The sequence below is a fragment of the Falco punctatus genome, assembly GCF_963210335.1.
Source record: "Falco punctatus genome assembly, chromosome: Z".
NCBI classification, from domain to species: Eukaryota; Metazoa; Chordata; class Aves; order Falconiformes; family Falconidae; genus Falco; species Falco punctatus.
In genome coordinates, this window is record NC_137586.1 from 9,483,388 (window position 1) to 9,500,242 (window position 16,855).

General features: G+C 39.0%; 1 protein-coding gene across 3 annotated transcripts in view; it reads right to left on the bottom strand.

Annotated features, from left to right (window-relative positions):
- Positions 1-16,855, bottom strand: part of KIAA1328 — a gene marked incomplete at its 5' end in the record, with an annotated part of 180,754 nt that overhangs the window by 59,189 nt on the left and 104,710 nt on the right. For all 3 annotated transcript variants that reach the window (XM_080371387.1, XM_080371388.1, XM_080371389.1), the window contains one exon: positions 249-937. In XM_080371387.1, coding sequence (XP_080227513.1) covers positions 249-937 — 689 coding nt within the window. The remainder of the gene's footprint in view (positions 1-248; positions 938-16,855) is intronic.

The window sequence follows — 16,855 nt, forward strand, 5'->3', positions numbered from 1 at the left end:
CTACTTGTGCCTTTCTTTCTACCACATACTGGTTTCCTCTGCTGCTTTCCACAGCTGTCGTGCTGTTTCCAAACAGTATATAACATACTAAAAAGTCTCCTCTCCTCTGAATCACTGTCAGAATTTGTGCCACTGGTCTTGCCTATCTAATTTTATCAGTTCCATTCTCCCAATTTAGTTAACTACTGGCCACGTGTTCATTAAAAACTTTAGAATGTTTTTTTTAGAATTAGAAATCTCAAAATCACCTGTTATAATCCATATGGGATTGGTGTAGTTGCTGCTGTTTTAGGAGCAGTTTTGCTTCTTGCTTAGCCAATAAATGTTGGAGTCGTTCCTTTTCTATTTCCAGCTCCATTTTCTGAAGAACCAGCTTCTGCCTTCTTTCTTCATACAACCTTTTAGCCTGCTCTGTTTCTTTAGCCTGCCCTGAGTCCATGCTGTCATTCAGCCCAGAAACTTGATAGCTCCAAGGTTTTTCGAAGGTTTTCTGAACTGGCCCAGTGTGTCTTCTAAGTACCTGGCTGACATGGTGGTTCTCTAGCACGTTCCCTGAGCTCCCTACATGCCTGCAGGCACAACCGTGACTCACTTGCTGAGGGTACATACTCTGAAATTCATTTGCTTTCTGGTCCATCTCCTGAGCTGGTTTTACATGGCGAGGGCTCCTCTGCTTTGCTGGGGAAATCATATTGTTACACTTTCTGTGCAGGCCATTTTCTATTGGGTATTCCTTCAGATGTTCCTGATGGTTGTAATGTATTTCAGTCACATAATCATGATTATTCCTGCAAGGCTCAGACACTGCAACATAAGCTGGGCTTCCAGCATTTGGTGCTCTGCTGTTCTTATAAAAAGTTTGAGGTCGCCCAACACCCAAGTAGGAACCATCTAGCTCCCGTGGTGGTCGCTGGCATGAGCTCTTCTTACTGGAAACCTGCCATAAGAGAAACAATTTCCTGTGAATTACCAAAATTTATCTTTGCTCATTAATTTCACTTTGTAAATGTGTTCTCTCAGAAACAGACTTGCTGCATCATGCTGATGGACATACAGCAAAACCCAAGAAAATGTTTATCAGAAGACAGACACAAATCTGCTATCAAATCTACATTTCATTCCATCTACACAAGTGTAATAAATGTAAAACTACCACCTGCAGGATCCTCAGCATAAAATGAGTCGCTTCAGAGTATCAAGTAGTTGTGAGCATCTAGGGTTATATAAAATCAACTTGAAGAGTGGCAAAAAACATTAAATGTTAAGGTTTGAAAATGTTTAATTTTGAATACCAAGCCAAAAAATCCATTCAGCCACTATAAATACTCTTTGATTGGCCATTACACAGCAGGAGATTTGATGTAAAACATTTCACCTTGCACTGAATGGGATATTACTTACTGCTGGAAATTTGATGAGAGTTTTTGAAATATCTTTACAGAAACACAGATAAAAACCAACTACATTCTGTAAAAAATGGTTGTACATCAAAAGCTGTCATTTAAATACAAAACATGTTTAAATTCAGCTATAAACGTAAGTGATTTTTCAATTAAGCTGGGCAAGTGATTATACTCTGATAAAACTCCGAAGAAAGAAAGCAACTGTAATTCACATTTGTCAACCCAGCACAAGCAAATTGTAGTGGTTTTGTTATACTCATGGATATTATGTAACAGACACCAAAATCCTACTTACATCCTGGAGTATCTTTGCACTGTGGTTCACCTAGGCAGTCAAGCATTTGAGATTTTATGCACATCAGAACAGCAGTGAATCAGGTACTCACATTTCTTTTGCCAGACCTCTGCATTAATTTCAATAACGTACTGAATTTAAATTCCTCCAGCCTTTGGGACTTTCACAAAGATTTAATTTTTTTTAATTACAGAAGCCAGGTTTGTTAAAGATAATGATATCACTGCACTGAAAATGCCTTAGCAGGAAAATTTGGTAACCACTGATGGAAAGAAAAGTATTATTTGTGCTTTGGCAACGCTTACATTAGATAGGTATTGTCCACACAGAGTGGAAGGCAGTCAGCAAGCCCCAAAACACTAGAATTTAGGAATGCAAGTAAGCGTCCAGCTATGATTAGAAGAGAGATATAATCCAAATCTATGCAGTGTTTATATGTATAATTTAAATTCTTTTTTTATAAATAAACAAAATACCAAATATACTCTGCTGCCCTTCAAGACAACCAATTACAAGATTCTTGTAGACTCCACAGAATGTAAATTAATGTGGATTAGCACCTGAATACTGATATTTTATTATTTCTAGTTTTGTGTATACAAATACATGCTCTCTGCCATGTGATTGAAAGCCAAGGATGTCATATTTTGCCCCAAAGGGCCCAGTGAGTTACAGACATTTGCATTAATGTCAGTGCTAAATGTCTGAGGAAAGTCTGGTGCTTGGACTAGGTGAAAAGTGCAGGACATTAAAATATTTTAAAGTCAGAGGGGCTGGCAGGGCAACTGAGCAGAAATGCAACATGCTGCCAAAAAGACAGAGTTTTGTTACTTATTATTTGTAGCATGCCATCCTTGTCAGCAATATTTTCTAAACAAATAAAGGCTACAGATCCCTTTTAATCTAAATTAGACAGTACACAAAGGGATGACCAGCAACAGGAAGAAATATTACAGAAAAGGGAAAGTAAGAGAATCCTGTGATTACATGTTGTCTCTCATTTTCCACCTCACCTGTTTCTGCCAATACTGTGTTTAGGGCACCAACAGAGAGAGGCTTTCCAAGTGGCTAGTCCCCCAGTCCCTAGGACAGCAGATCTGAAGGTATTCTTAGAGGATCCTGTCAGAGCTGGCAGCTTAGGGTGTTCTACAAGCATACACCTACTCTTCTGCAGCCCATGAACAGAGGTAAAAAGGAACAGAAAAAGAAGACTCAAAAGATGAAGTCAGTAAGAATTTATTTATTTCAGGAGTTATTGACTGAAGACACAACAGAATGTTAAGAGATCCATGCAAATGAATGAAGATGGTACAAAATAATCATCAGGAGCAGGTTTAAGAATAATGGTCCACATCACAAATTAACTTCATGGCTGAGACTCTATTAAGAGTCTCTGAAGGCCCTAAAAGAGAGGTACCAGTTAGCATTTGTTGACCTTGGCTGCCATCAAATTTGCCCTGATGGTCTCAGAAACGGCACTGACATTTAAAGACTTCATAACAAGGCAGAGAAACTTTAATGTTATTTTACAGTTACAATATGTTTGCAAGGGGGAAAATTCTCATTAATGTCACCAAATGCGAGTGGGGGTTTTTTATTCCTTTAGAAGGAGGTCAGTTAGGCAGAAGACTGAGTTCCAGCATGCCTTTCACAGCTACTCAGTACTTTGCAGGGTTTAACCCTAAAGAAAAATTAACTATTGGGAGTCAGAAGGTAGTCAACGACACTTTTAACTAGTTGTGTTTTTCTGTTAATGCTTTAACTGAAAACTATAGCAGGATGGTAGAGGCTGCAGGGAGAATATACTGACATTTACACTTAGGAGGAATCAGATGAGAACAGACCATGTCATGACAGAACTGCAAGATGCAGACCAGGTGAAGGGGAAAAACAAACAAAACAAAATTCCAAAGATCACCCAATACCATGAGTCTAAAGACACATTAGCATAAGGAATTGGGTAATTTTACAAGATGAGTTTTAAGAAAGATATTGCCTACGGGACACATGGAAACCATGATGGACCATGGTGGAACAGCTGTGCTTTCCCCTCTGTGGAGCTCTTCCAAGCTTGCTGCACGGTATTTAAAGATACAACTTCCTTTAACTGAGGCTTAAACAAGCTCAGATTGCTCCTTGCAACATATGGAGTTCAGATGTGAAACACTCACACGAAAACAAGAAGATAACAAAAGAATAATTCAAATAATCTTTAGAAGGGTTTAAAGAGGAAGACATGTGGGAAGCCCCACAAAATCTTTACTGCAATCCCAGTAATTTTTGCGCAGGGATTCAGAGAGGAGCTTAAACAAACATCCAGTCCTTAAAACTTCCTACAAACAAACAGTGCACCAGTTTTATGCATGCAGCATTATCATCTCTGCAAATTCTTCTTAAACGCAACTTGTGTGCTCTGCAGTGTTAACTCACAGCGCTAGCAGAGGAGACACATTTACAGACTGACTCCAGCACACAGAGCTTTGTACTGCAAGGGATGAACTAGTAACTGATCAGATCTTAGAAACTCAACACAGACAAGGTCCTGACAGATTTCACTGGTGGTTCTGCATGTACAAAATATGTTTAAGAAACAGTTTGAAATAAGTACCTCGAGAAGTCTTTCACTCTGAGGACAAAAGCTAGGGTCCTAGCAAGACACAGCGCTGTTACGGTGAACAGTAAAATTCCTACAGATGTTAACAGCATTAAGAGTTTAACCCATAGCACCTGGGTTTGTAGTTTGTAGCTGAAATATATTTGAATACAGAAAAAGAGACAATGAGCTAAAATTCTTCCTAAATGTACCTTGAGAAAATTTCTCTAACCTGGACTTTCAACGCTGGCGTTTCTTTTGATGGGGTAGAAACAGAGGGAGGAACATGCAGGTTCAGCACTAGTTCTTTGTGCTGATCTGAGCAGGAAACCTGGGGGAAGCCAAGAAGAATGAATAGAAGTAGCAACCAGAGGAGAATACAGAGATTTAAAGATAAGACATAAAGATGTCCATTTCTACATGGACAAACGAGAGGGTACCATACACAGAGACACCTTACAGTGCACCAAGGACACATATTAGTGACCTAGCTGACACACTCACTAAGGTATATATATCCTAAACCTGTAACTCAGTCACCACGAAGTATTGTCGATGTATGGGTCTCATCTGAATAAAGCTTGGCTTTGGGTCTGTGGGTCTATTGACAGCATAAGCACTTGGCCTTGCCAGTAGAATGAGAAGAATATATTGTAAATATGCTCAGGTAGGATACCAGGGCAACAGAAATGCCATTATAAGAACAATTATTTCAAATAATAGGACTATTTGAAGTGCATTTTTAGTGATTAAGGAGCTATTCTTTCCAGGAGTCTGTAAGAATTTACCAAGGAGAATGTAAAAAGGTAAAGAATCTGAAGTAAATTAGTAGGATCTACTGAAGTCTATCATTTTTTTTCTTCAAATCATATAAACCTTTAGTAAAATCGCTACTATAAGTAACCTAGTATCAGTCATTACAAAGTGCCCACATAATAGTTCAGCAACTGCCTCTGTCAGTACCTAAGATAAATACAGCAGATAACTCAGAAGGTAAGCCAACCATTTTTCAAGCAAGAAATAAAGCACCATTTTCTGTAGAAATTATGTATAGCTATGATTGCCATACTCCACTGAATAAAACAAGTGGTCTCAAATCAAAGAAACTATGTGAATGACAGTCACAAGACTGTATTTTTCCTGTAAAAAATCTACTGAACTCAATATACTGAGCAGGTGTAGCAACAGAAAAGAAAAAAAAAACAACAAAAACAAACACCACATCACAAGAAAGTGATTCTATAGCTGCTAGATGACAGCAAAGGAACACCTCCTATGTTTGTGTTGCCTTCAATTTTTTTTGCTCCTCTTTGTTAAGAGGTTTGAGCTTGGATGCCAGGTGCACAAAAAAACCTGCATTCAAAGTGGCATGTGAGCATTTGCTGGCACTCAGCTTTAAGTGTATATTTTGCATTCATAAACATGCCACCCTTCTTCTCCAGCTACACAAATATTGTAGGTAATCTCCAACAAACGCTCCCATTTCAGATCAGCAAACTGGTTTTAACCTGGGTAATAAGGCAGTTGTTAATAATGCAGTCCTCCAAGAAAACTAAAGCGAGGTGCCTGTAGGTTGAGTATTGGAAGTCACTGCAAGCAGAATGCCCATTAAGCCCAAACAGTACCTACACATGGCAATGCAATACCTGACCACTCAAATTAAGCAAACATGTTTGCTTTCTGAAACGGAACTGTATTGTTTCTGTTTGCCCTATAGAAAAATGCCACTGTACTAATCTTGACAGCACCAGGTCTAACTATTAACATTCAATATGCTGCCAACATTAGAAAAACGAAAAATCACAATCTTCTGACTTCAATTTTTTACTTCTGCCCTTTATTTTACTGAAGAATCAGTAGTTCAAGACCTAGATAAATATTTCAAAAACTATACTATTTGTGAGCAGAGCAGGTCACTACCATTTCCCAGTGCGTTTGGAGTTCATGTGAAATAAGGGCAGAAGAGTGATGAGCTGCATTTTTAACATGGGCATACATAGAATAGTTGTCTAGCTGATAGAGAATGTGTAATGCAACATCTGCACGGTACACCTTGCCAAAGCCCATCCCAAATAAATGTAGTGCATTCTCCCTAGTGCAATTAACTCTCGCACTCTGGCAGGTTTTGCTAGAAGATCATCAAGGTAGATTACCTTCCAGCATATGAACTAAATACTTACAGGTGTTATATCATCAGTTATTACTTACAAACTTCTGCATTTAACAAGACATCCAGGCAAATGAATGATCTAATTTATGAATTATTTATAAGAATTTCACAGCATGCTCCTGGCGTCATCCATGGCCTTTTCCAGGTCATATGACACCAATTAGAGCTGAATTTTAAATTATTCAATAACCTGAACTCTCTTGTCATTTAACATATAGATATCAATGCAGTAAACAAGTTAAGTCTAATGGGCCCTGGAGGTTTGCGTTCCTCCGCCCATCAGCAGCAGAGGCTGTATGCTACCACTGGAATAGAAAATAATAGAAAGCAGCAGCCAAAAACATTTGCAAGGTTTTAATAAGTTATTTTGGCTCCCTTAGGGATTTAGTATAACTTAACAAGCACTGAATCTAAAACATATTAAAGTCCTTAGCTATGTGCTTTTAAAACAAAATTAGGACATAGCAAAAGAGCAAGTCTGTCACTAACCCTAATTTAGGCCCTTGATTTGTAATGTAGTGGAAATTATGGAGTAAGCAAGATTTACTACGCACAACTCGTTACCTTCAGGCTCTCCTACAGTACAGCCAAAAATAGCCCCTCTGCTGATACATACACACATGTCTGTAAAGATAAGGCTACACACAAGGAAATAGAAATGTTAATTTAACAGCTATCAGTTGACAGGTGTACCTCACACTCCTTAGCAATTGGGTGGAGAAGGAACCTTCCATTCTTCTGTCCTAACAGCACTGGGGAAACTGCTGCTCTAGAAACCCATCCAGATTTCAGTGGATTCAAGATTTACCAATTCAGAGGAGAGGCTTAAGGACCTTTGCAGGACATTATAAAAAAATGGAGAGGGAATGTTACAGCCTACAAAGCATAGATGCAATGAAACACATTTTAAACCCATTGTTTTCCATGATGACTACAAGAAGAACAGGAAGCTACCAATAGCAAAGGCACCTGAGATGAACAGCGTTATTTAGATACCTGATTCCTCCTCAGTGTAAAGTTTGCAACACATGGGAAGCACACTACATCTTGGCTTCAAATCAGGTGCCCTCCAGTATCTCATGAAGCCGTGAGCATGGCTTCATGACTGAAGGGAGGCATACAGACCCTGATCTAGCACTGATCTAGCCTCGGAAGTCCAAAATGTATGGTAGAAAAAATCTGAGATTAGGTGCAGCTCAGTACAAGCCTAAACTGTGCCTTAGCACCAATGGATTTATTTTTATAGTATCTGTGCCTTAACTTTCTGAATGCTGCTGTACTAAGGCCCAGATCCACTCCTGCAGATGGTTGCTTGCAGACCCCTATTTTGGAGGACCCAGTGACCCCGCTCATGCATTCATGCATTCCCTTTGCACTCTCACTGCTTTGCAAGGATTAAAAAGTTTCTTGAGCTCTATCCAACAGCAAGAGGAAAAGATGGAAAAGAAGACGTTAAGTTTATCCTTTTAAACACTAGCAAGACATTCTCTAGCTACTGCTGTCAAGATGGATGCCAAAAAAACAATGATGTTGAGAAAACATCGTGCCAAGTAAGTAAAAACACCTATCCAAAAAATTCTAGCCAGATTAGGAAGAATAAGGATTTAGGTACAAGAACATAACATTGGATCTTCTGCCCCCCAAACTCATCGGGGGGGGGGGGGGGGGGGAGGAGCTGCAAGACAGCTTTTGTAAAAAAAAAACTTTTTACGAAAAATAGCAGAGAGGCGGGAAAAAAAGACAACTGCCTAATCTCACAGGACACATTTTAAGAATATACAAAAATAGCTATAAGGGATTTTATTTTGGTTACCAGCCAGATTTAGTTTCATTCCTACACTGGGCAGCATTTGATTATTTCACATTAAGGGTAATAAAATGTTGGATGATAAGAGGGAAGTTCACACTGGTTTTCATTAAAGAGTAATATCCACCATGCATTTGGTCCTTCAAGGTAACATTCTCAAAGTTATTTTAAAAAGCAAACAGTTTTCTACTTGGAATCACAAGTTTAGCATATCAGGGGCTACACATGTTCCTGGCTACTGCTACTCTCTTTAGAATTCAATCAACATTTGCTCCAAAGTCATGTTTTCATAGCTCCAGACACAAGGCAAAAGGGCAAATATACCATGACCCATCTAAATAGCCCTGATTACTATGATCAAACGGAAGCCAGATACTTAATTGGATAAGAACGTGTAGAGTTTGATATGTGAAGATTACCAAAGGAGTAGACACTGGATCAGCATTTGCCAACATGTACCTCACCATGATGGCAATATCAACTTTTCCCTGTAAACCGCAGGGATAACTGTGGTGCCCATTGGCCACCAACAAATTTTAAGTAGCAGCCACTGTTCACTCAGAAAGAGTACCAGCAAGTTTTATGTCCTTCATGGGATGTCTCCTGCAGAGTCCCTGGGGTATGGATGTAGGCTTTGAAATACTTTCGGTGCACAAAGGAAAAAAAGTATGATATCTAAGAATTAAAAGCATTTTCAGAAGTAGGAAGAGTGTTTTGAGGAAAAACAACCAGAAAGTTATTTAAACAATGCAGAAATCCCACAAAAGCAAAACCAGAAAAATCTTTTGACTTTAAGAGTGGAAAGGTGTGCCCAAGTGAGCGCATTCTGTCAGGAGTGTCCTTGCATTAACAGCCAGCCAGCATTTAGATTCTGCTAATGATCCCATCTCTGGGAAATAATTCATAAAAAGTAAACAGTAATTTTCATGTGCCTGCCCTTTTGATCTTACATTTGTAGGGAGTATCCTGAGGCTAGCTGTGGGCGCCCCGTGGCTCTGGCTGATTGACCTCTAATCTGCCCCTCCAGTAACGATCACGCCAAGGAATGACAACAAGAGTTGCAGACATTTCAGTGCAATCCCATTAAAGACAGGCTGACTCACTTCATCTTGTCAAAGAAGAAGTTTCACATAAGAAATAAAAGCTTTTTAGGAGGACTCTCTTATTTTGTAATAATGCTGTTCTTCAGAACAGAGACTGGAATAAGACTTAACACAACAGCATCTGACAGTACATAGCTTTACATTAACCAGCCAAATGCTAGTGCAAGACAAAAACAGGCAGCCCCATGACTATGCATTAAATAGTCTTGGTAGCAGAAAATGAAGAAAATCCTCTAGAAGAATCGAGTCAGAACCACGGCACTTGACCTCTCCACATTTCAAAAAAGCATACGTGGCATTTATTAGAAAGTAGTTGTCTAAAGGCTTAGACACTGACTGCTCACTGTCTCATCAGCTCTGAGATCACAGGTTGCATGGTTTTTCCACACTAACCCACAGTAAACAGAAGGTAGTATACTTGGGGTAACTTATGTCCCTGTCGCTAGGAATGAAGCTAAGAGATAAAACGGCCAGCCCGGAGCAGCTCACATGCAGAAACTTGCAGTGATGCCAAGACTTGCCATGCCAAAGCAACGAAATTATCAGGAACAACTTCTTTAAATAGAGGGGTGAGGAAACTACAAAGTAACCTGCTAGAGTACATAAAAATGGGAGCACAGACTATTTCTATTCTACAGTAATACTGGAAAAGCTTGTACACTGCCAATATGCTGAAGGGTACAATGCAACATACAGATGGATGAACTGGTAGGTAGGTAGCGTTGGATTTGCTACCAAGGTGCTTGAAACACATGAGTCTTCTCCGAATCATGGCAGAACTCCATCACAGGCAAATATTACATATATACTATGCTTCCAGTTCCTGCTTCAGTCTTTCCATAGTTAGTTCATGTACCTGTTTAATGATGCTTCTGTCAGATTCTCCTGCATTAACAAACACCCCATTTCTTAACAGAAATCAACATCTTTGTTTACAGTTACATGGGAAGTTCATGGAAGTGCAAATGGCACTCTACAGATGGAAGTAACATGAATATTTTTGACTAAGAACACATGTAGCTGGGAGTTCTGTGCAAAATACAACAAATCCTGAAGAAGTTCCACTAAGCACGTTCACAGCATGATATCTCATAGTGTGTTACCTGATCTGACAGTCTCTGTGTTGGACAGGTGTCCCCTGAGACCTCTGAGCAGCACAGGTAAACTATCTCACTTGAGTCTGCAAGACTCAGCCTCCTGAACGTAAAAATTCAAGGTCTTCTTTGCACAGAGGCTGTGATTTCAGCAAGAAATTAAATGTTTTCTATTTGGCAGGCTCACAGTATCTCAAACAGGTACATAAATTAGCTACTGAAAGATTTCAGAAAGAGTCAAATCAAGGAACAGGAGCAGGTATGGAGCAAATAACAATCTCTCATTCCCTGGGGCTAAGCCAGCTGTTACCTTTAGAAGCTCACCATGAAGACGCTGACTGCAGAATACTCTTGCCACACTTGAAATGCCACTGAGGACGTCCCAGCAGACCTTCCATCTATGGCTGAGATTCCTTAAGAGCTGAGGTCATTCTGCAGTGGGTTTAGTGCTGTTGAAGATAGCAACAGCTGACAGAGGGAGATGACCTCTGATATATCAAGGTACAAAGATCACCTTCCTCTTGACCCATGGAAATGATCTTTTACAGTTCTTCTTGACACCATAAAGTATAGCAATGTTATCACAGCTATTGTCTGCATAAAACGGTCCTAGATGTGGTGTAGAGCAGTTTGACAGTCCATCTTGACAGGTCTCAGCTGCAGAATATTGATATAAAGGCTCTTCTATAGTTACCATAGACCATTAGGTTGTCTGGATGGACATCCATCACTACCAGCTTGTGTGAAGAACATTAAGTTAAAAGGGCATGACCAAGCATAAATTGAAAGGCCCTCCACAACTCCAGGGCAGCAGTGACCTTGTGAGGCAATTGCCTTCACTCTGAGACACTGCAGTACAGACAGACAGACAAAGTAACACACATCCACGGGTTTATCAAAGCAATTTTAGTTTAGAAAAGCTCACGTGTTTATGCATTTACAACAGCCTGAAAGGAAATCCTTGCACAAAGCTGGGCCTTATCATAAGCACACAAAAATATACAAAAGAATTAAATATGTGTTTTAGTCTTACATTAATATTTAGCAAAATGATAATGTCCTGCTTACAAACAGAAGGTCAGGGGACAAAGAGGGACAGTTTCCAACTATGAACACCTACAGTACAGTCTCTCCAAATTAGAATGGTGATGTAGACCTTCCATTCAATAGCGAACCATTATTTTATTGTGCTGTGACAAAGAGCACTAGCTCTGTAGCTATGAGCAAGCATTACATACCCCTTTTGTGCTCTTCCCAACCAGAAAACAAACAGCTGTACATTACAAACAAACAAATAAACAACAAAAAAATAAACCACACCACCAAAAAAACCCTGCTCCACACTTGATAGCAATTAATATAGCAGATATATGACCTCCAAAATTTCACATTAATTATTCTCAAGTAGGGAACAAATTTTTGAATGTTTGGGTGTTTTTTTCCCAGGGAAAACTGTACAAGTTTGTATTTTTATATTTCCCCTTTGCTCTGGTTTATCATTCCCCAATTTGCAAACTCAGTCTGGACGGTAAGTCTGCATAAATGCAGAAAGCAGAAACAGCCCATGATTCAGAAAGCTGAGGGAGGCTGTGATGCCAAAAGGTATGAAGTTTTGAAGTTTTGACAGAATTCTAATGCAGAGTGGAATGTTCCTCTATCTAGGTTCCCAGGCCACTTCTTTGGACAGACTTAGCTAATAAATGTATTCTGAGTACCAGGCTTAAGCCGTCCTTATTCCATCTAAAAGAGCTGCACTTCAGCTCTCCTTCTTAAACTCTGAATTCAACAAAGAATAGTAATGCTTTGAGGCTGAAAATCTCTAAAACCACCCAGTGCCAACTTTAATAGGAGCAGAATTAGGTCAACAGTAAAATTCACTCCCTCCAGGAACAGAGTTGAACCATCCAGTTGAGCACAGAAGAAATTCTCACCATGTGTTTCCATATTTCCCAAGTCCCTTGGGATTTGTAAATACTAAAAAAATAAACTATATATATATATATATATATATATATATATCTCCAAATATTGCTGTAGAGCAGAAAGCTCTACTTTACTGGAGAAGCAAAACAAAAAAAAAAGAGAGATTGAGCCTCCCTCACAGTTAAATATTAAATAAGTGCATCTTTTCAAGTGCCGCAAACCTGATGGGATAGAAGATATGAAGTTGCAAGTGATTAGAACAAGTGAGGTGGGAGTCGGGGGTGTAAGAAGGGCCAAGAGGAAAGCAAAGAGGAAAGCCAAATCACATTGGTTCATTCAGGTATTTAAAATGGGTTTTCTTTAATTACCTGAACTGTAATACAAATTAAAACTGAATTTCTTGTTCACAATATATTCATTGGAGGGGAGGGGATGCAGCTGGCGATTTCCAGAGCATTTCAAGCTAAAACAGCCTCAGTTCTGCAGGACTGAACAGGAGCCAGTTTTCCTCCTTCTCAAAAGACTGAAAAGCAACTTGGCAGCAGAGAGTCTGAATGCAAGTTCCATCTCAGAAATACTTACGAAGCACAACAAACCTGTGGCAATTGTGACTGAACTCATTAAAATCACTACAGATTATTTAAAGCCCTCATGCCCGACATTCAGGTCCTTCACTGAAAAGAAGCTGCAGACATAGGGCAGAAATTAGGGCTTTAATACTGTGGCTGATCGCTAAGTGACCAGTAAAAGGAGTTTGGTGCCCCACCGTATTTTTGGCATGAAATGTTAAACAGGATTGATTGTAGAACTTCACTTTGGTTTTTAAATCTTTTGCTTTCTGATGACAGAACTATTGATGATACAAATACCCAAGACCAGCTTTCAGTCTGGATAATGACCTGAAGCAAAGTAATCAGATCTCTTGGATCAGTGTCTGTTTCATGATACGAGGTAAGATTAATAGTTTCATGCTGATTTGCCATTTCCTAGAGTGGTGTTAAATTACAAATTTACAGGGGGATGAGGGGAAGGTATACTGTATGAAACTCTTAGAAAAGGGCAAAACCAAAGCACAGTTATCATAATATAAAACCATAAAACAATCACAGCCCTTGGGGGACCAGAAGCTCTGTGCAGCCTCTCATGTGTCAGATCATCACAGGGTGCCTGGTTATTTCATGATAAGATTATCTAATGTTAATCTCACCACTAGAATTGCCTGCAATAAAAATGTTACCAACTTTCTAATTTTAATTACTGGGTTTCTGAAGATAAATACTTCAATTCTGTTTAAGAAAAACACTCCCTGTGGTTTCTGTAAAGCTGGGAATGCTTCAAATATCAAACTTGTAGATTGGATGACTTTCAGTGTCTTTAATTCTGTGATTATTAACTCCTCCCTTCCCTCCTATTTTCACCTAGTCGTTCTGACAGAGGACAATGTTTATGCATATCGGATAACACAATTTCTTCTGTTTTGTTTCACAAACTACACCGGAAAAATGCCAAAAACCTCAGAAGAAATCCATAATGCACCTATAAGAAGGCATTCTTGAAATAACGCAGAAGGGGAAAACTATTTCCTATCCCAAAATTGTCAACATAATGACCTTAGTACAATGTAGCAGAAGCCTTCAGAACAACTTCAACAGCAGAAGCCAACAAGCTGACTCCCAGGATGAGGTTTCAGTTGAACGATTTCTTCAGAACCTACCACTAACATACCAAAGAGATCATCTCAGGTGTTAGTTACGTCACCTGGTGTTGATGTAATAACACACACACACACACACACCCCTTGCATTATAATTCTCATACCTGTAAACCTTTTTAGCAAATCTCTTTCTGCCGCTGTTCAATGGACAGCAGCAAATCACTGCAGAGCCATACAAGCTACTTATTGTCATAGGACTCCAACTGCAAACAAGACACTTCAAAAGGAGACACTGTGCACAAACAGTTTAAGGAAACAGTTTTCAGGAACGGTGAGGGGTGGGATTCCTCAGGAAGAGAAAGGAAGTGCAACATTACATAGGAGGGGTGGAAAAAAAAACAAGCAGGAGAACAGACACTTTCAAGAACCTCCTCCTGTGCCACAAAGCAGCTTGGCCTGGTCCAAAACCACACTCCATCGGGGACCCTAGTTAACTTATTAGCAGTCCACAATCAAACCTTACTATAATCAAAATAAGGACATAATGTTACAACAGAGGGATACAGAATGAGTTTCTCACAGAAGTTGTAACATGGTAAAAACCAAGTAACTATGTCCTAATCAAACTCTCACCGGATATTATCCTACTATTGTAATTTTCTGTAAGTGAAACTGAAGAATAAGAATAGCCGAAGACAATTTAAAGAATAGATTTGTCATGTTACTCACTAGTATGATACAATTTGCTTATACATCAGATATTTTATATATGCATATATAATCTATTGTCTGCATTTCTCTTGTGCTTTTAGCATAAAAATCATTACAGAAAAATCTAGATGTGTATTTCTCCTGAGTTCACCAGTACCTGCTGTTTGTTTCTCACCTGAAGTCATAATCCTGTCTTTGACATCATAATCATTTGCACAGCCACCAATTGAGATGTCACAAACAGAGGATTATGGCCAGGTGGGGAATAAACAGCAGGAACAGATGAACTCTTAAGAAACAAAAATCTTGTTTTCATGCAAATGTCCTTCATAACAGAGAACAAAAGAACAAAGGAAGAAAAATACAATGGAGAGAAAATACTAAAAGCCGGATTGTTTCTAAATACATGATCTCCCTGAAGTTTCCTCTGAGGAGTCAGCTGCTGATTAACAACTACATAAATCATTACAAAAATAAAACAAAACTTGATATCTGATGATAGAACCACCCCACCGCCACAACCACACATAAACACAGTTTTCTACTTAACATGAAGTCAGCAGAAATACGAGGCATTTTGAGGGAACTTGTAACCTTTAGAGGTATTTATATACATTATGCCTGAATATTCCTGGTAGTAACTAAGGACCATTATCCTTGTTCTATAGAAGAAGACACTGAGGTCAAGAAACATGCAGGATCTCTCTGAACCTTAGTCAGAATGAGATCACTTAAGACGTAGACATTAAAAAATTCAAACCTGAAGCGGCCCAGACTTTGGACCAACAGAAAACCCATAGCTCTGGTTACAGTCCTAAGGGAGGCTGTTACAGAAAGCCTAGTCTGGTTTAACAGTTCAAAAGAGTTAAGAGAATTATGAACAATTTTTATATTAAAAAAAAATCATTCATAAATGAATCTGTCTTAAATTGATTCTAGCTATCAGTCTGAATGCCAATATGCAGTCCTGGAAAAAGAAATTAAAAAAATCAAAACTGCAATCCAGATCGAAAACAACAGAATCTTTGTATGTAAAGAAAAATCCAATCAGCTACATTGATATTGCTCAGAAATTCTTCTGGTTCCACTTCTAGTCTCTTCTTTTATTTGGCTTTGAGTAAGCAGTACTAAATCGTAGATTGGTTAAATTGCCATGTTCTTGGCACTGCTGCTATACCCATATCAGCATAATCAATGTTTCTGCACCAGTCTAATAGGAAATGTATTTTTTGAAAGAGTCAAACTTGTGTTCTGCCTCACTCTTGCCTGTGATGATGCTGAACGTACGCTTCCAAGTGTCACAGCATAGTCTACAGTTGAAACAACTCCATCATCTACCTGCATTCCAGTTCCCATACAGTCTTCTGGACATACCCTGTCCAGATCTTGTCACAGCACAGCAGATGTGGCAGCTCATCTCCTCAGCAGTTAAGCAGAGGAGGAACCTTAGCATGAAAATTGTGCCTTCTGTCCTCTTCCTTTCCCTTCTCCAACTTACAGTGCCGAACTATCAGGATATTTCAAGTTCATTTGACTTGTCCATATAGCCTTCCTGTAAATAAATGTGCCATTTGACAGAGGAGTTAATTCAGTAGAAAAAATTCTTGGCTTTGCCAACAATCACCTCGTATTGTGGAACAGACCCCCTTTCCTCCAAACCTGAAACAGCTGAAAGCAGCATTCTCGCTTTTAAGTACTAAGAGGTGTGACAGCAGACTACTGCTAACAACACCTAACAGTCTGGGTATCTGTACAACACAACTAACTTGAAAAAAACCTAAGTACTATGTATGACATTTATTCATGACTTCAAGTAAATAAGCTGCTGAATAACTCAAGGCTAACCTAGAACTTTATACTTCATGGACAAACACCTGAATATCCTAACTAGATACTAACTGAACTGTAATTGCGCTCAAGTTGTATTTAGCTTTTAAATCTGATGTTTCTATGTCACACCTCAAAAAAAGTTTGGCTGCACAAAACCTTATTAATTTTCCCAGGCATCGCAGTCCATTTTAATAAAAGATACTATGTCTACCTAAAAATCTTGTCCCACACTTGCTTTTATACCTATGGTGTACTGTTTTGAAATAGAAGCC